This window comes from Stegostoma tigrinum, chromosome 18 (genome assembly GCF_030684315.1).
Source record: "Stegostoma tigrinum isolate sSteTig4 chromosome 18, sSteTig4.hap1, whole genome shotgun sequence".
Lineage (NCBI taxonomy): Eukaryota > Metazoa > Chordata > Chondrichthyes > Orectolobiformes > Stegostomatidae > Stegostoma > Stegostoma tigrinum.
This window is the reverse complement of record NC_081371.1, coordinates 20895354-20920478: the sequence shown is the minus strand read 5'-3', so window position 1 is coordinate 20920478 and position 25125 is coordinate 20895354. Positions and strand designations below refer to the sequence as shown.

The 25125-nt window shown below is 43.5% G+C and overlaps 1 protein-coding gene across 1 annotated transcript in view; it reads right to left on the bottom strand.

The window, feature by feature from the left end:
• LOC125460655 (ELKS/Rab6-interacting/CAST family member 1-like) overlaps positions 1-25125 on the bottom strand; it is a 730867-nt gene that overhangs the window by 565066 nt on the left and 140676 nt on the right. The window contains exon 12 of the mRNA XM_059652379.1: positions 5015-5208. Coding sequence (XP_059508362.1) covers positions 5015-5208 — 194 coding nt within the window. The remainder of the gene's footprint in view (positions 1-5014; positions 5209-25125) is intronic.

Here is a 25125-nt window from a genome sequence, read left to right as displayed (position 1 = left end):
CCTATAATTTCCTTTGCTGGACATGTTTTAATCTTCGTATCCTTATTCTTTCCCTGTCGCTGACTACATCATTAACCAAAGCTCTACCTCCAGTTTCCTGATCTGAATCTGAGCTATCTAAGCCTACACTCAGGTTCCCATCCCCAGTTTAAAACCTCACCAATGGCCTTGTGAAGGCATCTGTCCCAGCTCTGCCCAGGTGCAACCTGTCAGGCTTGTAGAGGTCCCATCTTTCCCAGTGTCTCAAGAATCTAAACCACTCCCTGGAACACCATTTTTCCAGCCACGCATTCATCTGATTTACCCTTTTAATCCTGCTCTCACTTATACGTGGCTAGGCACTTGAAGGCCTGCATTTTAACTGCTCACCCACCAACTCCAGAATCTCCTTCAGCCACTCCAAGATATTCCTGATCCTGGCACCAGGAAGGCAGTGTACTATCCTGAATTCACACCTGTGACTGCAGAAATGCCTGCCTGTACCCGTTACTATTGAATTCCCCATTACTATAGCCTTGCTAATCGTCTACCTCCTCCTCCTTGCAGCACAGCCAATGGTGGAACTTAGCTGACGCTACATTCCCGAGGCCATACCCTCCCCACTACAAGTATCCAAAGCAGTATATCTGTTTTAGAGGATGACGACCACGGGTTACTCCTGCACTTCCTTCCTCAGCTTTTATTCTGCCTAATGGTCACCCATTCCCTTTCTGAGTGTGTAATGTAATCCTCACTTTCGGAGATACCACCTCACTAAACGAGCTATCCACAATATTCTCTGCATTGTAGATGGTTCGCAGTGAGTCCACCCTCAGCTCCAGCTCCCAAAAGCAGTTAAACAGTCACTGCAGCTGGACACATGTCTTGCACACAGTCATCATGGACACTGAAAGCATCCCTTATTTCCCACGTTGCAGAAGAGGAGAACACCAGAGGTCTGAGGTCTCCTGTCTATTCTTCTCTCCACGTTACATTAGTTTCTCCCTTTAAGAGAACTTAGTTAAGCTAGGGACCTTCTATTATATTTGAAAGTCCCTACGTTTATTTCTGTTAATATCTCTGTAAGTATTATTTACCAATTGGCTGTTTCCGTTGGCACATTTCATTTTCCGAAATGCCCAGCCTGAGACTGAGAATCACACTCAGAATCACAGAATCCCTACAGTGTGGAAGCAGGTCATGTGGACCGTAGAGTTCACATCAACCCCTGAACAGCATCCAACCCAGACCCACATTTCTACCCTATCCTGTAAACCTGCATCTCCGACGACCAATGCACCTAACCTGCACATTTTTAGATTGTGGGAGGAAACTGGAGAACCTGGATGAAACTCATGCAATCATGGGTAGAAGGTGCAAACTCCACACAGATAGTTGCCTGACAGTGGAACTGAACCCTGATCCCTGGTATTGTGAGGCAGCAATGCTAACTACTGAGCTGGCTCCCCTTCAGTTTCACCTTCGCCCTGTCTCACCCACTCCCTATACTAATTCCAAAGTATTTTCATTTCGCTAAGCAACACCCTGAGTGCAGCAAGCAGCGGTGAGGCTCCTTCTTTGTTATAGGCTCCAAAAAAACTTCTGAACTGGAACAAGCCAGTTGATCACTTAACCAGCTTCACCTGCGAGTTTTCTAGACTTGTGCCCTTGGGCACATCCCTCATTATAAAATTCTCAACCATAACTACATTTCTTTTCACTCTCCCCACTTAAAAGGGGTCCTGAACCAAGATGCCCTAGTCAGTCTGCTCCTCCTCCTCCTCCTCAGAGACTTTGCTTTTTTACATATGGATGGGCATTTTGAACTCGTTAGAAAGTAACAATGCCTGAGGTTCCTGCATTACAGCCTTTTCTGACCCCTCACCTGCCTCATTTTTAAGCCCCATGCCTCACTGAATAAAGAATCAGTCTTTGCTATCATAGTTTACGTGACAACTTCTGAAACTAGAGTCAATATGAAGCAGAAGAAAAATTCCGTGCTGGATGGTGTCATTACTAGCACAAAGGAAGATGATTATGATTGCTGAAAGTCAATTACTTCAAGCACCGCTGGTGTTCCACATGCTCAAGTTTGGGCTGACAAGCTACTAGTAACATGCGCAAAAAAAAATCAGGCTATTAAAAACTCTAACCAGCAAATATCTGAACATCATCACTTGATATTCAATGCTTCAGCATCACTGAATCCCCCACTATTATGTCCTAGGGGTTATCATTGACCAGAAACTAAACTGGACCAGCCATATAAATACTGAGAGATCAAGGGCAGGCCAAGATCTAGGAATTCTGTGTTGTGCAATTGATTTCTATCTCCTCCAATACCTGCCTACCACAGAGAAGACAAAAGTCAGAGTGTGATGGGATACTTTCCACTTGGCTGGATGGGTGCAACTCCAACAACACCCTGGAAGCTCCACTCCATCCTGGACAAAGCAGTCCACTTGACTGTCACCTCATCCACCACCTTCGACATTCATTCTCTCCACCCCCAAAACCAACAGCAGCAGTGTGTACTATCTATAAAGATACACTGCAGCACATACCAAGGATCCTCTGCCAACACTTTCCAAACCCATGATCTCCACAACTAAAGGACCAGGGCAGCAGATGTGTGGGAATACTAGCAATTGCAAATTCCACTCCAAGTCATGGGTCCTGACTGAAACATTGACATCCCTGTTCCTCTGATTCTGCCTGACTGGCTGTGTTCCTCCAGCTCCACAATGTATTGACTCCAAATCATCCTAACTTGAAACTGTATTATTACTCCTTCACTGTCACAGGGCCAGAATGCTGGATCTTCCTTTCTAACAACACTGAATTATTCCATGTCTCAAGGGCCACAGCAGCTCAAGAAGCCAACTCCCCCACTCCCTGCTCCAGGGCTATTAGAAAGGGCAATAAATGCTGGCCTAGTCAGTGACACCCAGGTGCCATGACCTTTAGGTTTCCTATGTATTTACATGCTGCAAAGGGAAAGTCCATTTACATGCATTTGAGTCCAGTATGACTCTTCCTCAGAAGTCATATCAGACTTCGGACTTGAAGCGCAAACTCTGGTTCTTTCTCCACAGATGCCGCCAGACATACCGAGTTTCTCCTGCATTCTCTGTTTGTTTCAGATTTCAAGCATCTGCTGTATTTTGCTTTCATTGCAGAACAGAGGAGATTGGGCTAGATGTCCAATAGCACAAGTGACAAAGACAGAAATAAGTTAATTTATAAAAGCAGTATGCAAGTCTCTCTCAGAGAATCAGGTTATTCAGAAAGTAAAATTGTGTAACAGCACGAGCGCTGTTTTGCAGTCTCCAAAACAGTCTGGATTGAAAAAACGTCCTGACTGGCTTTGAAGAAAACTCCAGAAGACGAAACAGCTGAAGCTGAAGGGTATGGAAATCTAGAGAGAGTGGTTGCCCTGAAAGCGTCTAGAATTCATGAAGTGGAAAGCTTTAGAAACTGACTGCATCCACCATTGCAACTAAAGAAGGAATTTTAAAGAAGTGACAATATGACACACTTGGGATTGTGTGGTGATTTTTAAGCATAACTAACTCCAGGGTTGCCACATAAATTAACAATTTCATCAAAGTACACAATTTATCTATTTGGAGCCAGGTTAACAGAAAGGACTGACCAGGTTGCCATACTTCATGAGAACTACCATTTATTACAAATGAATAAGGTATAGGTAAACAAAACTATGAACTATCAACACTAGTTGAAACTTTTAAGTTTCATTTAAACTCCTACACACTTTTAAACAGAAGCAACAAACAAAAAGAAAACCCAGCATTATGGGTGAAGGGAAAAAAAATCAGGAGAAGCACCAATCAACAGCATCAGTCTCAGGGTTTGAATGACATGTCCGTTTCTTCCCAAGAGCTCATGTCCTTTGGGCTCTTTCTTTGCATGAGGCAGAGGACAACTGGTTCACTAATTACAAGGCTTCTTAATTACTAAAGGCTATTGTTTACAGCAGCTGGTGGGAGAAGACAAAATGACCATCTTCAGATTTCAGCATTTTTAATACAAAGAATCTACTCTTCCAGCACTCCTAAGCTTTTCATCCTTTGTTGTAGAACCCAAGTTGTTCATAAGCCCAGGAACCAAACAGCTGTCATCTGGCTGATGATTTCTAGCATTCGCACCGGGTTATGCATACACAAAACAATCAGCGACCTGTTGTCAGCCAAATCATTCTCTGTATCCACACCATGAAGCTGTGCAGTCTTATACCAATCCACACTGTAAACGTAACTCAAAGAATTTCAATAACTTATTTTCAAAATGGCTGCAATTCCTTCCTCAGTCCTTGGTTTTAAAAATTTTGCCCATTTTAGTCCACAAAAGGGAAGAAAAATACAACAACACAGTCTTTATAACTTTCACCAAGATTTGAGTATCTGTAATTTTGTTGTTGAGGGTTCAAGGATTGAATTTTTATTTTTAAAATTTCTAAAAAGACCTTTTCAAGTAGTTTTTTTTATTTCTATCATAGTACTGACCACCAGAGTAAACATGTGGAAAAATAAAACACATGCTCTTTGAAGCTAGCTTTCTCTCTGGAACCAGGCTTATCCGCCATCAGTTAGAGCCATACCACTTATTTAAGCCTGAAAGAGACTTCAGTTTTAAATTTTACTTAAACAGTAAGTCTTACTTAAATGTTAACTGCTAAAAGAATGAACACAGGATTTTAAAGAGGGATTTACTCTTAAAAGAGAGATGAACCTTAAAAACATTCAAACTTAACCATCTTCGAAGCATCCCACTCTGCGTCAAAGTGCACTCAACCTAATCAAATAACAGTTGATACATTTCATCTGCTGGCTGTGGAAAAAAAAATTCAGCTAACTTGTCTTTCCACAAATATTACGAAAATCCAGTCCATAAATCCATTCACTTTTGTTTGTTACTCCTGAAAAATCACTCCCAGGGTGAAATTATGATTCCAAATTGAATTTAAGATGTAAAGCATAACTGACAGTGCAATTGTTGATCAAAATTAACTTACTTATCCAATTCTGCTATCCTTTTATCTTTATCGTTCTTTTCACTTTCCATTTCCTTTAAGATTTCAAGCAGTCTGTCCACTTCTGCTTGGGCTTTGTTAGCTTCATCTTTATACTGTGCCACCACCTTCTCCAGTTGTTCTATGCGTTCATTGAGGTTTGCACTGGCTCGTGCTTCTGTCGTAGCTTCGAAAGACTGAAAGTAAAATTAAGAAAATGAGTCAGACAAATCTATTCAAAATTGTACATTTTGGCTAATATTCTGGCTGCAGTTTGCAAAAAATCATAAACTCTGTACAAATCTTAATGCTGTCAGGTACCTTGGACCAATTTGGATTATATATGAATACTATAGGGAATGCAGATTTATAAGTGAGGACTATCTGGAAAAAAATCAAAAAATATGGCAGCATGGTGGCTCAGCGGTTAACACTGCTGCCTCACAGTGCCAAGTACCCGCGTTCAATTCCAGTCTCAGGCAACGGTCTGTGTGGATTCTGCACATTTTCCCGATGTCTGCGTGGGTTGCCTCCGGGTGTTCCAGTTTCCTCCCACAGTCCAAAAATGTGCACGTTACGTGAATTGGCCATGCTAATTTGCTCATAGCATCCAGGGATGTATAGATTAGAAGTGTTAGCCATGGGAATGCAGGGTTATAGGGAAAGGGTAAGGCAATGGTGATTGGTCTGGGTGGGATGCTCTTCGGAGGGTCGCTGTGGACTTGTTGGGCCAAAGGGCCTGTTTCTACACTGTAGGGATTCTGGGATTGTTCGGATATGTTCTGAGTTAATTACACTTCAGCAATGAATAAGGTCCCCAATTTGGGGTGTGTTGTAAGGCGCCTGATGTTTACAGAAAATTCAAGTGTTTTTTGAAGAAAAAATGTAGAGTTTTCAAGGAGATAACAGATGGGATTTATTGCCTTACCTACAGAGAACCTGGCATTAAAAAGACTATAGGCCTTTGTGCTACTCAGCAACTCTTTCTGGACTTAGAATTCTGCTTTACAGAACAAGGAATCAATAAGGAAGACACTGTGGAAACTGCAAGTTTTTCTCCTGAAATTCTGTTTGCAATAGAAGTTTCTTAGAACCGGAAATTCCAAATAATTTGGCGCATCCAACAAAAATCCAGTGAACATGAGAAATCACCATATTCTATCCCTTCTTTCTAGACTGTTGGTCAACGGGGGATTTTTTCCTTCTTTTTGACCATTTTATAAGAAACAAACATCTCTGCTGAGACTTGTCTTTTCATTTGACATGAGCTTGTCTGTATTTAAGAGTCAGGGGGCATATTTCAATTCCAGATCTTAGCTTATGTGTTAAACAATGTCGGTCATTTTATTTAACAATAAGTTTCATTCTAATAAACAGATTATTTGGAGTTCACAAAAGAAGTCTGGTGTCTGTTTCTTTATTCTGGATAGTGGTACAGAAGATAAACAATTGCTCACTTTGGTCACTTAATCAACATATTTATACTAACGGTGCTACCAGCGGTGTACTCGGGCTTGACTATCAGCACATTCTTACCATCACAGTCATAACAATGCTGGGTAGCATTGAACATCAGTTGACTTACAGAAAGCACTTTCCAGCCCTTCATTACAAACTTATTTTTTGTTTCTTTCCATTCACCTGCTGGGCCAGTTTTTGAGACAATTTCATCTTAATTTACTCCCATCATGCACTGCCCACTTGGGATCTACATGAACATCAGAATAATATCTATATTACATGTCAGAACACGTTATTTTAAAATGCAGCAAATGGTTAGCTGTAAGACATACCCAAATATCAGAACAAGAGCCTAACATTGAATTTTTTGCTAGATGCTGCATACCTGCTCATGAGAAAATGCTCAGAGCTTCACAAGTAAGTCATAACGTCCGTGAGTAATTCTAACGAAACTGGGATTCTACAGCCACCTAAACATGGAATCTTGTAGCAAAGGACAAAACAAACTCAGATAAGACATTCTAAATGCAAATATCGGAACCAAAGTTGAACCTCGCTATTTTTTGGGTGGAGGGAGAGAGAAACAATCCTTGAAGGATCCAGGATCCAGATGGAAAATTCTCTTATCAAGCAATCTGACATCTGACGTAGAGAGTCGGGTCTCTATAACACAAAGTCAAACTTAACCATCCCGAAAAGTGATTTCATGTGTAATGTTTGCAAACGAAATGGCAAAGCAAGTTTTGGTTTGACCTTACATATCAGATTTCACCAAACTAGATGCCAAACAACTGGGCTCCTTGCACAACATTCACTGGCTGAAATGACAGAAGGATCCATTACCGCCCAATGAAGCTGAACTTCACAAGTCAGTTATGTTTGAAAATGTCCCCTTTAATTTGAAATCTGGAAGCACGCCAGCTCACAGACACGCAATATGGTTTGGTCAACATGGCGGAGAAACTCAAACAGATTTGAGTGAGAACGTGGGAGGCATGGTCAGTTAGTTTGCAGATGACACCAAGATTGGTGGTATAGCAGACAGTGAAGTTATCTAAGATCACAAAGAGATCTTGATCAATTGGCTCAATGGGCTGAGGGTTGGCAGATGGAGTTTAATTTGGATAAACGTGAGGTACTGCATTTTGGTAAAACAAACAGGGGCAGGGCACGTACAACTAAAAGTAGGGCCGAGTAAGGTTGTAGAACAAAGGTTCAGGTACATGATTCTTGGAAATTTGCATTACAAGTAAACAGGGTGGTTAAGAAGACATTTAGCATGCTTGCCTTCTCTGCTCAGACCTCTGAGTTTAAGAGTTGGGATATCATATTGAGGTTACACAGGACATCGGTGAGGCCTCTTCCGGGGTAGTGTGTGTAGGTCTGGTCGCCCTGGTTGGAAGGATATCATCAAATTGGTGAGGATTCAGACAAGATTTACCAGAATGTTGCTGGGAATAGAGGGTTTGAGTTACAAAAATAGGCTGGGACTTCTTCCACTGGTGCGCAGGAGGTTAAGGGGTGACCTTATAGAAGCTAATGAAATCACGATCGACGTAGAAAAGGTAAATAGTCAAGGTCTTTTCCCTAAGATTGGGGGAATCTTTTGAGGGCATATTTTTGAGGTGAGGGGAGAAAGGTTTAAAAAGAACAGGAGGAGGAACCTCTTACACAGAGTGGTTTGTGCGTGGAATGAGCCACCACAGGAAGTGGTAGAAGTGGGTACAATTACAACATTTAAAAGATTTTTGAATAAGCATACGAATAAGAAAGGTCTTGAGGAATATGGGCCAAATGTAGGCAGGTGGGACTAGTTTAGTTTGAAAACATGGTCGGCATGGATTAGTTGGACCGGAGGGTGTGTTTCCATGCTGTATGACTCTATGAAATATCAAGTGACAGTTTTAACACTCCTTTAGGACACACAGAAAAGAAGCGGTTACCTTCTGAAATTCAGGGAGTACGAGCGAAGAAATACACACACGAAAAGACACCCCCCACACACACACACACAAAACTCCTATTATGTTTCGATAAGGTCACCTCACCTTGTCCTAAACTCCAGTCGGTACAGGTCCAATCCACTCAACCTCCACTCACAAGACAGATCCTCCATACTTCGGGTCAGCCAAGTGAATTTTATCAGAGCTGCCTCCAATGTTAGTATCACTTTCCTTAGATAAAGGGCCCAAAACTATCTAGTTTTCCAGCTGAAATACTCACTTCAAATAAGTAGCTAAAAGCACATATTGTTCAAGCTTTAGCTATACACTTGAACCTAGAGGAGGTAAACACGGATCTTAATCGCACTCAATGACAATCTGACAGCAATCTCAAGCAGACTCAAATATTAAAAAAAGGCTCAACTATCAAAGAACCGAAAAAGAAGAGGATATATTTTTTTTAAAAAAAGCATTTCTAATTCTAAAGAGAAAATCTCAAATATGAAAGGGAAGCAAGAGAATTCTAACTGGACAGAGATAAGCTTGATTATGCACACTGTCAGGTAATATTAGGATAACTCATATTTAACTTCTGGTTTTGATTTGGCAAGGAATATACATATAATGCCTAAATTAAGCAAGGAGTTCAGGTCTATTTTGTGTCATTTAAGAAATTGCCATAAAACTGCAGTAGTAAAGAAAATTGGACAGTTTTTCTACAAATTATGTTCTTAGAAAAAGCCTTGGAGGTAACTCATCTTTTTCAGATGATAAGTCTGGTGACTATGATGAACTGAAAACTGCCGTTCTCAATCCCTGTGAGTTAGTTCCTGAAACTTACAGAGGATTAGAAATCTATGGAAGAAGTTAGCCAGATTTTAGTGGAATATATTCAAGAAAAAGAAATTATGTTTGATCGGCGGTATGAGCCGACTGCAGTTGAAGAAGGTTTCAAAAACCTTATAAAGTTGATGTTAATGGAAGTGTGCAGAAATAGTGTCCATTTGGGAATATGATTCCATCTGAAAGACTTTAAGGTAGGGAGGTTGCAGTAGTGGCACACAACAAGATGTATCACAAACAATTTGGTAACAAAGTCTTTGTTTGGGAACTCACATAACAACTTGACCTGAGTGAGGTAAGTGAGACATGGTCGAAGAACAGCCCTCACTCAGAATAGTAAGACAGACAGTCTGGAAGTTAAATTTGATTCAAACATACCAAAATGTTATTAAAAAGGACATGAGAAGGCTGAATGCTAGAAACTGAAAGGCAACATTGCAAAATTTATAAGAATGCACAGTTTCCCTCCAGTAAATATGCACCTAGTTGTAAAGCTGATGACAAAACTGGTTATTGTCCTGTATTGATACTAAAGTGGGTAAGGGCGAAAGAAATTACAGAAGTTTTTATTTGAAGAGCAAGTATCCTTACTTTTATGTGGTGAGGCAGGGGAAGTGGCTTTGCTATGGATGGTGTACTGCTATGTCTTGTGGTTTTGGTAAAGCTCATTGAAACTGAGGAAATTGGATTTGTATAAGAAAAGCTCAATGGCTTAAAATAATCAATAACTGTTTGCCATCCTGCTGCATGAATTCATGTGTCAACTACATATATCCAAGGAGTTCAAAATTTTGTCTAATTACTTCAAAATTTTAAAACAATTTTCCGAAATAGAGATTAATAGCCGACGAGTTAAAGCTATCAGAATTAAAATTACGGTAGGAACTTAAGCAAAGCAGACAGCAAGTACTCCAGCCTAATGATTTAACAAAGGAGAGGAATGCTTTGATCAAGAAGATAATACCATATCCAATATTGTGTGATAGTGCTCTGAAGAATAATTGGATACTTATCAAGTTTCCAGCAGATATTGATCGCTTTTAAAAAGATTTTTGAATTACATGTGACGGACCAGAACAATCACAGAATGAGATTTCATGTTTTTAGACTTGCAACAACAAACTAAAAGCCATAGTGACTACATTATTTGAATAGGAAACTTAAAACGACAGACAGGTTTCCCCATTTAACTTTTAAAACAACTGAGAATATGCCCAGATAACAAAGTGTGGAGCTGGATGAACACAGCAGGCCAAGCAGCATCTTAGGAGCACAAATGCTCCTCTGATGCTGCCTGGCCTGCTGTGTTCATCCAGCTCCACACTTTGTTATCTCGGATTCTCCAACATCTGCAGTTCCGATTATCTGTGAGAATATGCCCTGCCCTGGTTATACTTTGCTCCATTCCTTAAGCAGGCACTTAATTCTCCATTGACAATGTTACTCGCAATTTGTGATGGCTTGCTTCCTTTTCCACCTGGATAGCTATCTAATCTCCAAGGTCAACAATGTAGTTAACTACCAATTATCTAAGGACAATTAGGAATGCATAATAAATACTGGCCCAGCAAGCAATACACATGTCCCATAAGTGAATTGAGAAGCCTGAACTAAGTTCTTTGAGCAGTCCAAGGCGATTTTACTTACAGAAAGAAAATGAACTGCCTGCTCCGAAGTACAAGTTTTAAATCTGCATTTCATAGAATCATGGAATCCCTCCAGTGCAGGAAGAAGTTATTTGGCTGACTGATCCTCCAAAGAGGATCCCACCCAGACCCAGTCCCTCACGCTATCCCCAAATATAACGTGGTTAATCCACCAAGCCTGCATATCCCTCGGCCCTATGGGCAATTTAGCATGGCCAATCCATGTAACCTGCACATCTCTGGATTATGAGAGGAAACCAGAACAACCAACAGAAACCCACGCAGATGCAGGGAGAACATGCAAACTCGTCACAGGCAGTCACACAAGGCCAGAATGGAACCCAGGTCCCTAGAACCGTGAGGCAGCAGGATTAACCACTAAGCCACTGTGCCACACATTTTTTGAAGAAAAAATATTGGAAATTTAAATTAAGTGCACAAGCTTACTAATAAAGGAGATCTTGCACTTTAAAAGCTTGAGGTATGCAGGACAATTTGAATGTTTGCAAAGGAGAAAAATGAAGATCAAGAATTACAGTACGAACAGTGTGGTACATAGGCAAATTTAAAAAATGAAAACCCCAATAACTTTCACTGTTTTATATTAAGGAAGAACAAAGGATCTTGTTGAAGCGGAGGGTTAGTAGTGATTTAATAAAGGATATTTCCTTGGATTCCCAATCACTGTTCAGAAACCAAATGGTTTGCTAACAATCAGTGATGTTGTTCTTCACAAGGTTGTCTAGATCAAATATATTATGACACTTTTGAGCCCAAATTATGCACAGTTCTCCCAGATTTTAAAAAGCAACAAAAGGGATGCACATTCATGACACAAACTTTTATTGGAGCTCACAGAGAATGCTGTTAAGACTATGCTTACAAGAGACTTGGGAATCAACAGCTCATATGAGACATTAAAGTTGAATGATGAAATGACAAAGGAGAAAACATTGTATGCAGTGTTAGTCACTAAACATTTACACTGTTCTGTTCTGTTGTATTTTAATACTGTCTTGGAAAATAAATCATTAGAACTGTATTTTTTTCTATTTTAGGTGGTGGGGTTGATGATGTTGGTCATTACAGTACAGCTGTGTTTGAAAATCTCCCTTTTAACATTCAGTAAAATTTTAAATTGCAGAAGTGCCCATCTTTTACCCAGATCTGGTTACCATGGGGAAGAAAGTATAAATGAAACCTATTGAAACATCATGTTACAGTTTACATGCATTTACATCAAAAATGAAAGCACAAAGCATGTATTTCTGTACTGTAGTTACTGTAAGCTATGCAATGGACAAGCAGAGGAGGACTGTCTTACATGAACAATCCAGCAGGATACTTTGAGACTTGGCTTTCTTTTTTGAAAGCAAGGGGGCCAAGTGAACAGGATCTTGAAGATTTTAAACTGATAATTGCCAAGTTGTACCTTGTTGATGAAAATTAGATCTTCAAAATTCGGCCCACTTGACATGATTTTCCAAGAACATTTTAAGTTTCAATCTAACGTGGCAAGAAGAATTGAGACAGCTAGAAAGTTGTGGGGGGGGGGGGGGGGGGGTCTCCATCGGGTCTGTATTGCGATACCACAAATGACTGAAATGTAGTGCACAGATAAAGAGATTATAAGATATACCTAGATTGAATTAGCTGGTTAGAAGGAAAGTTTCTTTCCTTTGTTATATTAGTTGCCTCTTCAGTCCAATTTTGTCTGTGTTCATTTTCGTTTGGTATAAAAGTCTTTTCTTTTTACTTCTCTTAGTTTTTGGGAAGTCTGATTCTTTTTCTAAAAATAAATGCATCTATCTCCACAAGCATTGGTGCAACAGAGAGCTCTGCCAATTAAATAAGATTGGCACAAGAACAGTTCACATGTAATTCTCAGAAAACTGCTTCTCAAAGAACAGAAAAGTGAATCTAAGTTCTTTCTTGTGGGAAGAACTATAAATTCAAATCATTGGCAAATTGATAAATCAGATGTGAAATTCAGCTATTTTCAGATTTATTCTGTTAGTTAGCTCAAACATAACATTAGGAGAGGCTTGTTCAACAGCTTAGTCAGAAATGAAGATACAGAGTATTTGAGTAGAGAAACAAAATGAATGGTGATAAAGAGTCATTTATTTTACAATAGATATTCAATAATATCGCAAAACTATGTATGCTCCACACACAACATTAAACCCATTTTATCATCCATTTTTCAATTCAAACAGAAAGTTACATCATGAACATAAAACAAAATACATAAAACAGAATACTGTGTTATTCTGGTCTGTGTTTTGACTGCCATTCACTCCTGTACTTGCAAAAACACTAATTTCAGTTTCATGTGCTATAGGAATAGCACTTCAAGAAAGTCACAGTACTGCACAAACTACAAACTTTTTCTTAAAAAAAAAAGCCAGCATATACTTCAGTCCTGTTGACTGTGTTCGCATTCTCTGTAGTTTCATAACTGAGGCTAAATAGGAAAACACATCAACAGACCAATTATCAAAGGGAAGCTCACTCATGCAGTTTTTTATTAACGTGTTTTAGAGCAGTACAAAATGAAAATATCACTACTCCAATACTAAAAAACACTATCACACTAAACTAGATTTGAAAAAATTCCATGCTAAAGCAAATGACTTGCTTCTTTTTGGTGGATTTGTAAAACTTATGGTTTTTCGCATTTCACTCACACCTGAGCCTATTTTAGGAAATTTGACAGAAACCATTGAGGAAATAGCTGTAACTGGAATTCAGGCATTATAAACAAGCATAAAATACACAGAATTACTTTGCTTCTTAATCACTGCCCAACTTCACCACAGCATAAATATTGCATTCTATTGTCATAAACAAAAACATCTACTCATAAATAATCAAAATAAACAGTTAAAACTCATCTGACCACTACTTCTATGGTAGTCTCATATCTCTCAAGACCATGGTTTGTGGTGTAATGGACAACATTTGTGTGGCTCAGGTGCTCCATTCTGATATGGTACTCTCTGCCACCGAGGAAGACAGTGGGCTGACAAAATGCAGAAATCATTCATATCTCTCTTTGCTGAACTCTTGACTTGGCCAGTTGAGCTTTCTTGTTTCTGCTTACCGCTTCCAAATGATAACCATCCAGACATGGAAATTGTCAGGAATTGACAGCGTTAACATCTGCTGCCCACATACATTCCTTGGAAAGTTCCTTGTAGTGGAGGTAAGGATGTCCAGGAAGTCAAGAGCCAGCGGCCAGTTCACCATCCAAACAGTTCATGGATGTACACCATTACCAATCCATTGAATGTGACTGAGCCAGTGCAGATATGTATGCTGATGGAATTAGCACTATTCAGGATCCAGGTTAGTAATTTTATCACACCAAGAGATGTCAAGGATATGACTAAGATAGCAAAACTATTCAGCCTTTGCTAGCCTATGTTGTCCAGCTATATCTCACCACAGAGGAGTGCTGTGGGACACAGACTTGGCAGGTTTACAGTTTAGTATTTTCTGTTAGATTGCTTTATTTCATGCACTCTCATTCAGCTTGAACATAACTGTAGCCTTTGCAATGCAAATACTGAATTCCACTTTTAACATTCACTCGTAATGTTGCTGTTGCTAGCTGGGCTAGCGATTCATTATCCATCTCTGGTTGCCTTTGATAACGTGGTGACGAATTGTCTTCTTGAACTGCTGTAAACAACATGCTTTACACAGACCTACATTAGGGGGTTTCTAGAATTTTGACCCAGCAGTGAAAAAGCGGGATATATTTCCAAGTCAGGATGGTGGGTAGATTGGAGTGGATTATGTTATCAATTTGACGCTTACTCTGCCCACCCCGTACATTGTTTCAGCTATTTTCTCATAGCACTTCACACCTAGAGAAGGGAAAGTGCTGGCTGTCAATGCAGATTGTGCTGGATACCATCAGCACCGAGACGTGCCTGGAACACCTCATCTTCCAAAGCCTGAATTATCCTCTATTACCCAGCACTACTCTGATAACTTACTTCAACCCATCCTCCCAATGTGGAGACCAATGAAGTTAGTGTACAACTGTCCTTCCTGCTCCTTTACACTCCCCTGCTGGAGGCCACTATGTTGGTCACAGTCAATAGCACACATTTCTGTCGCATACTAGTGCTCTCTGTTCTGTATTTCCCTCTTTCAACTCAATATTCCCCTCTCACTGTCCCTCACCCCAGTACTATACACTTCTTTGATTTCTCCCGCTTCAGTCGTGAACTCTGGCACCCTTTCTATCTTGATCATCTTGCTATCCCATGCAGCAAGCCCTCCCTCAAACCCTCCTGTAATATTGAAAGATATATCCATGACTATATTTGCTCCAGACTTGTGACCAATTTTGATGATCAACTTCTTGACTTAACTGTCCTGATCACTGACTAAGGATGCACAATGCCTTTGAATACTTGTGCTGGCCCTACAGGACTTATTACTGAACACTAGCTAGACTACACAGGGACAGATCCCCTTATACTATGTGTTCAAACATAAGTAACAGAGTTCCTGGAGTTTCAATGTTAACTGAGCCCATGACTGACAACGTCAGAGCCTTTTGATGGACAGCACACTGTACTGCTCCCTCCCCATCATCGCCATCATCCTGTCTGGACTAAAAATCATTCCCTCGTCCCATGCCACATTCCCACATGACCATTTGATTAAAAGTTTGTGCTGTGTGTTTGCCACACAGGCAGCTGGCACACGCTAGTGTTAGATTGCCACATCAGTGTGCCATTTATGAAGACAACCCCTGCCATTGGGTATTCCAATATTGAAAAGCAGCATGTCTGTGTTACTGTGCTGAAGAACCCCTTAAAACAGCAGTAATAACAGTTTTTGCCTCTGCTTGAAGCACCAACATATTAACAGACATGGCACAGCATGACAAGGCCATAGATGATGCAAGAATCCAACTAAATGCCAGATGAGGGAGCACTAAGAAAGTAACTAAGTTGCCTTGAGATGCAGTCAGCTCCATTCCATGAGTTGGGTCCTGTCCATTTTCATAAAGTTACCTTATTTCAACTTTCTCAATGCTAGTTGTTGCTGCACCCTGCAATGCATGTCTGTATCTCATGAGTCACCTGGCAGTGTTTTGGAGAGATGCTGTAATGGTAGCAATGGGCTGGCGGGTGGCAGATGCAAATATCCACAGAATAGGAATGCATTCACTGGCACCCAACGATTGTGGCCTGAAATGTTGTTGACCCATGTCCAACATGAAGATGATTTGCAGCAAGCAGTGAACTGAATCTGTCAAGCATGCAGCCTGGTTTCCTTGTTGAGTATTCATGAAGTCTATCTCATTTGCAGAGTTCGGTAAGATGTGAATATGAATATCAATAAGGTGAGTTGGGGCATTAAGGCATTTAACAAGTGATAATTGGCAATTCAGTGTTGCCTTGTGAGAATCTCACCATAATGCTCATGCAAAGCACATGATGTGGAGCATAATGATCTCAACATCGGAACTTGGGGAAGTAAGTGGCAATACCTTGGAGACACCCTCTCTTACAGTAGAGGTGGTGTTAAAAGTATTAGAATGTATGAAGGTGGATAAATATCCCGGTCCTGACTATATCCAAGAAAGCGGCAAGAGGTTCAAGAAGAAAGTGCAGGGGCCCTGACTGACATATTTGCATTTACACATTAGCCACCGGTGAAGTCCCAGAAGACCACAGAGTAGCGAAACGTTGTGCCCTTATTCAAAAAGGACTGCAAAGTAAAACCTGGGAATCATAGACCAGTAAGCTTAACATCGGTAGATAAGCTACTTGACAAGATTCTGAGGAATTAGATATACATGCTTTTGGATCGACAGGGTTTGAATAGAAATAGTCAACATGGCTTCATGCGTGGGAGATCATGCCTCACAAACTGGTTAGAGTTCATTGATGATGTGACCAGGAAAGTTGATATCGGTAGAAGTAGCCTACGTGGATTTCACTTTGATTAGACTCTACATGGCAGGCTGCTCTGGAAGGTTAGAGCACATGGAATCCAGGGAGAGCTGGCAGATTGGATACACAATGAAAGTGATAGTAGGAAGCACAGAGTAAAAACGGAAGGATGCTTGTCAGACTGGAGGCCTGTCATGAGTGGCGTGCCTTAGGTGTTGGGCCCATTACTGTTTGTTATCTATGTCAATGATTTCGATGAACATGTACAAGGCATGATTTGTAAGTTTGCAAATGACACTAAAATAGATGGGTAACGTGGACAGTGAGGAAGGTTATTAGAAATTGCAGCAAAATCTTGATCAGGTGGGGAAGCAGGCCAAGAAAATGGCAAACAGAGTTTAATGTAGGTAAGTATGAGATGTTGCATTTTGCAAAGTCAAATCAAGGTATCAGTTTCATGGTGAATGGTAGTGTCCTAAGGAATGTAATGGAACAGCGGGGCCTTCACGTTCAGGGGCACGGTTCCCAGAGTGGAGTCACAGGCAGTGAAGAAGGCTTGTGACACACTGGCCTTCATCAGTCACAGCACTGAGTATAGAAGTTGGGAAGTTATGGTGCAATCATACAGGATATTGGTGAGGCTGTACATGGAATATTGTGTCAGTGATAATGGGAACTGCAGATGCTGGAGAATCCAAGATAATGAAATGTGAGGCTGGATGAACACAGCAGGCCCAGCAGCATCTCAGGAGCACAAAAGCTGACGTTTCGGGCCTAGACCCTTCATCAGAGAGGGGGATGGGGTGAGGGTTCTGGAATAAATAGGGAGAGAGGGGGAGGCAGACCGGAGATGGAGAGAAAAGAAGATAGGCGGAGAGGAGAGTATAGGTGGGGAGGTAGGGAGGGGATAGGTCAGTCCAGGGAAGACAGACAGGTCAAGGAGGTGGGATGAGGTTAGTAAGTAGGAGATGGAGGTGCAGCTTGGGGTGGGAGGAAGGGATGGGTGAGAGGAAGAACAGGTTAGGGAGGCAGAGACAGGTTGGACTGGTTTTGGGATGCAGTGGGTGGAGGGGAAGAGCTGGGCTGGTTGTGTGGTGCAGTGGGGGGGAGGGGACGAACTGGGCTGGTTTTGGGATGCGGCGGGGGAAGGGGAGATTTTGAAGCTGGTGAAGTCCACATTGATACCATTGAGCTGCAGGATTCCCAAGCGGAATATGAGTTGCTGTTCCTGCAACCTTCGGGTGGCATCATTGTGGCACTGCAGGAGGCCCATGATGGACATGTCATCTAAAGAATGGGAGGGGGAGTGGAAATGGTTTGCGACTGGGAGGTGCAGTTGTTTATTGCGAACCGAGCGGAGGTGTTCTGCAAAGCGGTCCCCAAGCCTCCGCTTGGTTTGCCCAATGTAGAGGAAGCCACACCGGGTACAGTGGATGCAGTATACCACATTGGCAGATGTGCAGGTGAACCTCTGCTTAATGTGGAAAGTCATCTTGGGGCCTGGGATAGGGGTGAGGGAGGTGGTGTGGGGGCATTTCCTGTGGTTGCAGGGGAAGGTGTCGGGTGTGGTGGGGTTGGAGGGCAGTGTGGAGCGAACAAGGGAGTCGCGGAGAGAGTGGTCTCTCCGGAAAGCAGACAGGGCTGGGGATGGAAAAATGTCTTGGGTGGTTGGGTCGGATTGTAGATGGCGGAAGTGTCGGAAGATGATGCGTTGTATCCGGAGGTTGGTGGGGTGGTGTGTGAGAACGAGGGGGATCCTCTTTGGGCAGTTGTGGCGAGGGTGCGGTGTGAGGGATTTGTTGTGGGAAATGCGGGAGACGCAGTCAAGGGCGTTCTCGACCACTGTGGGGGGAAAGTTGCGGTTTCGATTCTTCCCACTTCCTACAGACTAAGGGGGTAGCCATGGGCACCCGCATGGGCCCCAGTTATGCCTGCCTCTTTGTAGGTTACATGGAACAGTCCATCTTCCGCACCTACACAGGCCCCAAACCCCACCTCTTCCTCCGTTACATTAATGACTGCATCGGCGCCACCTCTTGCTCCCCAGAGGAGCTCGAACAGTTCATCCACTTCACCAACACCTTCCACCCCAACCTTCAGTTCACCTGGGCCATCTCCAGCACATCCCTCACCTTCCTGGATCTCTCAGTCTCCATCTCAGGAAACCAGCTTGTAACTGATGTCCATTTCAAGCTCACCGGCTCCCACAGCTACCTAGAATACACCTCCTCCCACCCACCCTCCTGCAAAAATTCCATCCCCTATTCCCAATTCCTCCGCCTCCGCCGCATCTGCTCCCATGATGAGGCATTCCACTCCCGCACATCCCAGATGTCCAAGTTCTTCAAGGACCGCAACTTTCCCCCACAGTGGTCAAGAACGCCCTTGACCGCGTCTCCTGTATTTCCCACAACACATGCCTCACACCCTGCCCCCGCCACAACCGCCCAAAGAGGATCCCCCTCGTTCTCACACACCACCCCACCAACCTCCGCATACAACGCATCATCCTCCGACACTTCCGCCATCTACAATCCGACCCCACCACCCAAGGCATTTTTCCATCCCCACCCCTGTCTGCTTTCCGGAGAGACCACTCTCTCCCTGACTCCCTTGTTCGCTCCACACTGCCCTCCAACCCCACCACACCCGGCACCTTCCCCTGCAACCGCAGGAAATGCTACACTTGCCCCCACACCACCTCCCTCACCCCTATCCCAGGCCCCAAGACGACTTTCCACATTAAACAGAGGTTCACCTGCACATCTGCCATTGTGGTATACTGCATCCACTGTACCCGGTGTGGCTTCCTCTACATTGGGGAAACCAAGCGGAGGCTTGGGGACCGCTTTGCAGAACACCTCCGCTCGGTTCGCAATAAACAACTGCACCTCCCAGTCGCAAACCACTTCCACTCCCCCTCCCATTCTTTAGATGACATGTCCATCATGGGCCTCCTGCAGTGCCACAATGATGCCACTTGAAGGTTGCAGGAACAGCAACTCATATTCCGCTTGCGAACCCTGCAGCTCAATGGTATCAATGTGGACTTCACCAGCTTCAAAATCTCCCCTTCCCCCACCGCATCCCATAAACAGCCCAGTTCGTCCCCTCCACCCACTGCATCCCAAAACCAGTCCAACCTGTCTCTGCCTCCCTAACCTGTTCTTCCTCTCACCCATCCCTTCCTCCCACCCCAAGCCGCACCTCCATCTCCTACCTACTAACCTCATCCCACCTCCTTGACCTGTCCGTCTTCCCTGGACTGACCTATCCCCTCCCTACCTCCCCACCTATACTCTCCTCTCCACCTATCTTCTTTTCTCTCCATCTTCAGTCCACCTCCCCCTCTCTCCATATTTATTCCAGAACCCTCACCCCATCCCCCTCTCTGATGAGAGGTCTAAGCCCGAAACGTCAGCTTTTGTGCTCCTGAGATGCTGCTGGGCCTGCTGTGTTCATCCAGCCTCACATTTCATTAACACTGAATATTGTGTTTGGGTTTTGGTCACCTTGCTATAGGAAGGATATTATTAAACTGGAAAAAGTCCAGAAGAAATCTACAAGGATGTTGCCAGGGCTCAAGCGACTAAGTTATACGGAAAGGTTGGACACGTCAGGACTGTTTTCTTTAGAACATAGGAGAATGGTGGCGGGGGGAACCTGATAGAAGTGTACAAGATCATCAAAGTCGTGGATTGGGTGAACGCACTCTGTCTTTTTCCCAGGATTGGGAAATCAAGGACTAGAGGACATCAGTTTAAGCTAAGAGGGGAAAGAATACATGGAAACCTGAGGGGCAACTTTTTTTGCACAGAGGGTGGTATACATATAGAATGAGCTGCCACTGGAAGTGGTTGAGGTGGGTACATTAACTACATTTAAAAGACATTTGGGTGAATGCATGGATAGGAAACGTTTGGAAGGATATGGGACAAATGTAGGGAAATGGGGTTAGCATGGACGGACATTTAGATCGGCATGGACCAGTGTGGGCTGAAGGGCCTGTCTCTGTGTTGTAGAACTCTATGAGCCTCGACATACGTTTTTTTTCCTCAGTTCTGCAAAACATCTCATCACAGCCTACCTCATTCAGACCCCTGTAAGATTTTGTCATTAGTTGCTTGCATTTAAGCTCCCGTCAACAGCTCTCCGTATTTCATCTCTCATCTACTGGAAATAGTCTTCTACCGACTATTTTAGAGAATCAGAGGAGAATTTTTAATTGGTGATAGGTCTTCAATTTTAACCTTCCCAGTAAAGGGGCGTTCAGGGGAGATGCAGCAGGAAATGGTCGGAGGATAATTAAGTAAGGGCTTATGTGCAGACATATGGGCTCGGCAATCTTTCTCACTCTCAGTACAGAAAATATTTAAAATTTATAAAACACAAGAACAGAGAAACAGCTGAAGTAAACAAACATGTTTGCAACATGTGAGTTAAAGTGGCTGAAGCAGGTTGATAGATGAAATAATAAAAATCCTGAAGTTGAGTAACTAAAGATGCACTTAAATTTAATGGGCCTTTTATAATTGCACTACGAGTTATTGGGGCCAGTGAGACCAGCTGTCATTCTGGGTACAGTTCTAAGTTATTCTGAGAACTGACTGAGCAGTTCCCTCACCATCTGCAGCACATAACAAGACTGGTATCTATCGGTATTGTTTAAACAGTAAAAATAATTCACTTTAGATAAATTCATCTGTGCAAGCATTTAGAAAAAAGATAAAAATTTTTTGAGAAAGTAGAGCTCTATTTGCTTTAAGAGAGTGAGGTAGGCTGATGGCTGCTCTCTTTAATTTTGCACTATTTTTCTCTGGTGTAATTTACAGGTTTTTTGACTTATTACTTAACTCTTGTACACAATACCACTGTAATATATCAGAGTAAGCCAGGGAAGTACTGTATTTTTAGTTTTACTCTTGTGCTGCCTTTATAGCAACAACTGCACACAATTTTAAAAACAAAATACTGCAGGTGGTAGATATCTAAACAAAGGTGGAAGAAAAAGAACTTGAAGAACTCAGTAGGTCAGGCAGCTTCAAGCAGCAGGGAAAACAAGTTAATATTTAAGGTTAATGACCTTTCCTCCAAAAAACAAGTGATTTGTGTTCTTACTCCTGCATCCAATTTTCAAAATGAAATATCTCTAACTTACAACCATTTCTCCCAACTTTGTACATACAAAATTGATATTATTAACTTCTTCAAAGGAATTTTAATAACAACTTGTATCCAACTGAGACTCTACTCAGAGTAATCGAACAAGATCAAATATGCATATTAGCCCTGTTTTACTCCACATTTCAAAACCTGTGGGTTTGTACAGTTTAAATGTTAATTAATTTACCATGGACCAGACCTTTGCCCAACTGAATGTTCATCCTATCTACCGCTGGATTTCTACACCTTTGTCCTCTCTCTAGCTTCAATACTGCTCGATCAGCAACATGCAACTCTCAACTCAAGTTCCAAATCCAAGATCCATTTAACGTCAGGACACCTGAATTGTACGACTTTGACATTGCTCTTCTCTGGTCAATTTAGCATCCATAGCTGAACCTTGTCATTGTTTGTTTACTCAAGACTCTATTAGCAGTCTCCATACAGATGTTCCGATGTCTACTTTTTCAAGAAAGCATGTAGCCTGCACTTGGTTAAAACTTCAGGGAGCATTCAATCATCATCCCCATTTCATAAGGAAATAAAAATCCTTTAAATTACTTTGAAATGGAATATTCCATACTTTTCCCGCATCCTGTTACATCCAAACTACTTTCTCATTTGTGTAAGCCATAAATGCTGGAGATCTCGATCATTCCCCCATCAAGCACTCCATCGCAGAAGGGAAGAACAGTAAAACTGATGAATGAGATGCACTGGTCTGACTCACCTTGTTTACTTCAAAACAGAGCACAGTGCAACCAGTGATAATGGGAACTGCAGATGCTGGAGATTCCAAGATAATAAAATGTGAGGCTGGATGAACACAGCAGGCCAAGCAGCATCTCAGGAGCACAAAAGCTGACGTTTCGGGCCTAGACCCTTCATCAGAGAGGGGGATGGGGGGAGGGGACTGGAATAAATAGGGAGAGAGGGGGAGGCGGACCGAAGATGGAGAGTAAAGAAGATAGGTGGAGAGAGTGTAGGTGGGGAGGTAGGGAGGGGATAGGTTAGTCCAGGGAAGACGGACAGGTCAAGGAGGTGGGATGAGGTTAGTAGGTAGTGGGGGGTGCGGCTAGGGGTGGGGGGAAGGGATGGGTGAGAAGAAGAACCGGTTAGGGAGGCAGAGACAGGTTGGACTGGTTTTGGGATGCAGTGGGTGGGGGGGGAAGAGCTGGGCTGGTTGTGTGGTGCAGTGGGGGGAGGGGACGAACTGGGCTGGTTGAGGGATGCAGTAGGGGAAGGGGAGATTTTGAAACTGGTGAAGTCCACATTGATACCATATGGCTGCAGGGTTCCCAGGCGGAATATGAGTTGCTGTTCCTACAACCTTCGGGTGGCATCATTGTGGCAGTGCAGGAGGCTTTTGAAACTGGTGAAATCCACATTGATACCATTTTGAAACTGGTTTGACTCCTCCCACTTCCTACAGACTAAGGGGGTGGCCATGGGCACCCGCATGGGCCCCAGCTATGCCTGCCTCTTTGTAGGTTACGTGGAACAGTCTCTCTTCCGCACCTACACAGGCCCCAAACCCCACCTCTTCCTCCGGTACATTGATGACTGTATCGGCGCCGCCTCTTGCTCCCCAGAGGAGCTCGAACAGTTCATCCACTTCACCAACACCTTCCACCCCAACCTTCAGTTCACCTGGGCCATCTCCAGCACATCCCTCACCTTCCTGGACCTCTCAGTCTCCATCTCAGGCAACCAGCTTGTAACTGATGTCCATTTCAAGCCCACCGACTCCCACAGCTACCTAGAATACACCTCCTCCCACTCACCCTCCTGCAAAAATTCCATCCCCTATTCCCAATTCCTCCGCCTCCGCCGCATCTGCTCCCATGACAAGACATTCCACTCCCGCACATCCCAGATGTCCAAGTTCTTTAAGGACCGCAAGTTTCCCCCCACGGTGATCGAGAACGCCCTTGACCGCGTCTCCCGCATTTCCCGCGACACATCCCTCACACCCCGCCCCCGCCACAACCGCCCCAAGAGGATCCCCCTCGTTCTCACACACCACCCTACCAACCTCCGGATACAACGCATTATCCTCCGACACTTCCGCCATTTACAATCCGACCCCACCACCCAAGACATTTTTCCATCCCCTCCCCTGTCTGCTTTCCGGAGAGACCACTCTCTCCGTGACTCCCTTGTTCGCTCCACACTGCCCTCCAACCCCACCACACCCGGCACCTTCCCCTGCAACCGCAGGAAATGCTACACTTGTCCCCACACCTCCTCCCTCACCCCCATCCCAGGCCCCAAGATGACTTTCCACATCAAGCAGAGGTTCACCTGCACATCTGCCAATGTGGTATACTGCATCCACTGTACCCGGTGCGGCTTTCTCTACATTGGGGAAACCAAGCGGAGGCTTGGGGACCGCTTTGCAGAACACCTCCGCTCAGTTCGCAAAAAACAACTGCACCTCCCAGTCGCAAACCATTTCCACTCCCCCTCCCATTCTCTTGATGACATGTCCATCATGGGCCTCCTGCACTGCCACAATGATGCCACCCGAAGGTTGCAGGAACAGCAACTCGTATTCCGCCTGGGAACCCTGCAGCCATATGGTATCAATGTGGACTTCACCAGTTTCAAAATCTCCCCTTCCCCTACTGCATCCCTCAACCAGCCCAGTTCGTCCCCTCCCCCCACTGCACCACACAACCAGCCCAGCTCTTCCCCCCCACCCACTGCATGCCAAAACCAGTCCAACCTCTCTCTGCCTCCCTAACCGGTTCTTCCTCTCACCCATCCCTTCCTCCCACCCCTAGCCGCACCCCCCACTACCTACTAACCTCATCCCACCTCCTTGACCTGTCCGTCTTCCCTGGACTAACCTATCCCCTCCCTACCTCCCCACCTACACCCTCTCCACCTATCTTCTTTACTCTCCATCTTCGGTCCGCCTCCCCCTCTCTCCCTATTTATTCCAGTCCCCTCCCCCCATCCCCCTCTCTGATGAAGGGTCTAGGCCCGAAACGTCAGCTTTTGTGCTCCTGAGATGCTGCTTGGCCTGCTGTGTTCATCCAGCCTCACATTTTATTACCAGTGCAACCAGTGTTCATTTTCAAGTATTACTGAGCTTTTAGAACTCATGCTTTCTTCTCTAATATTGTAAA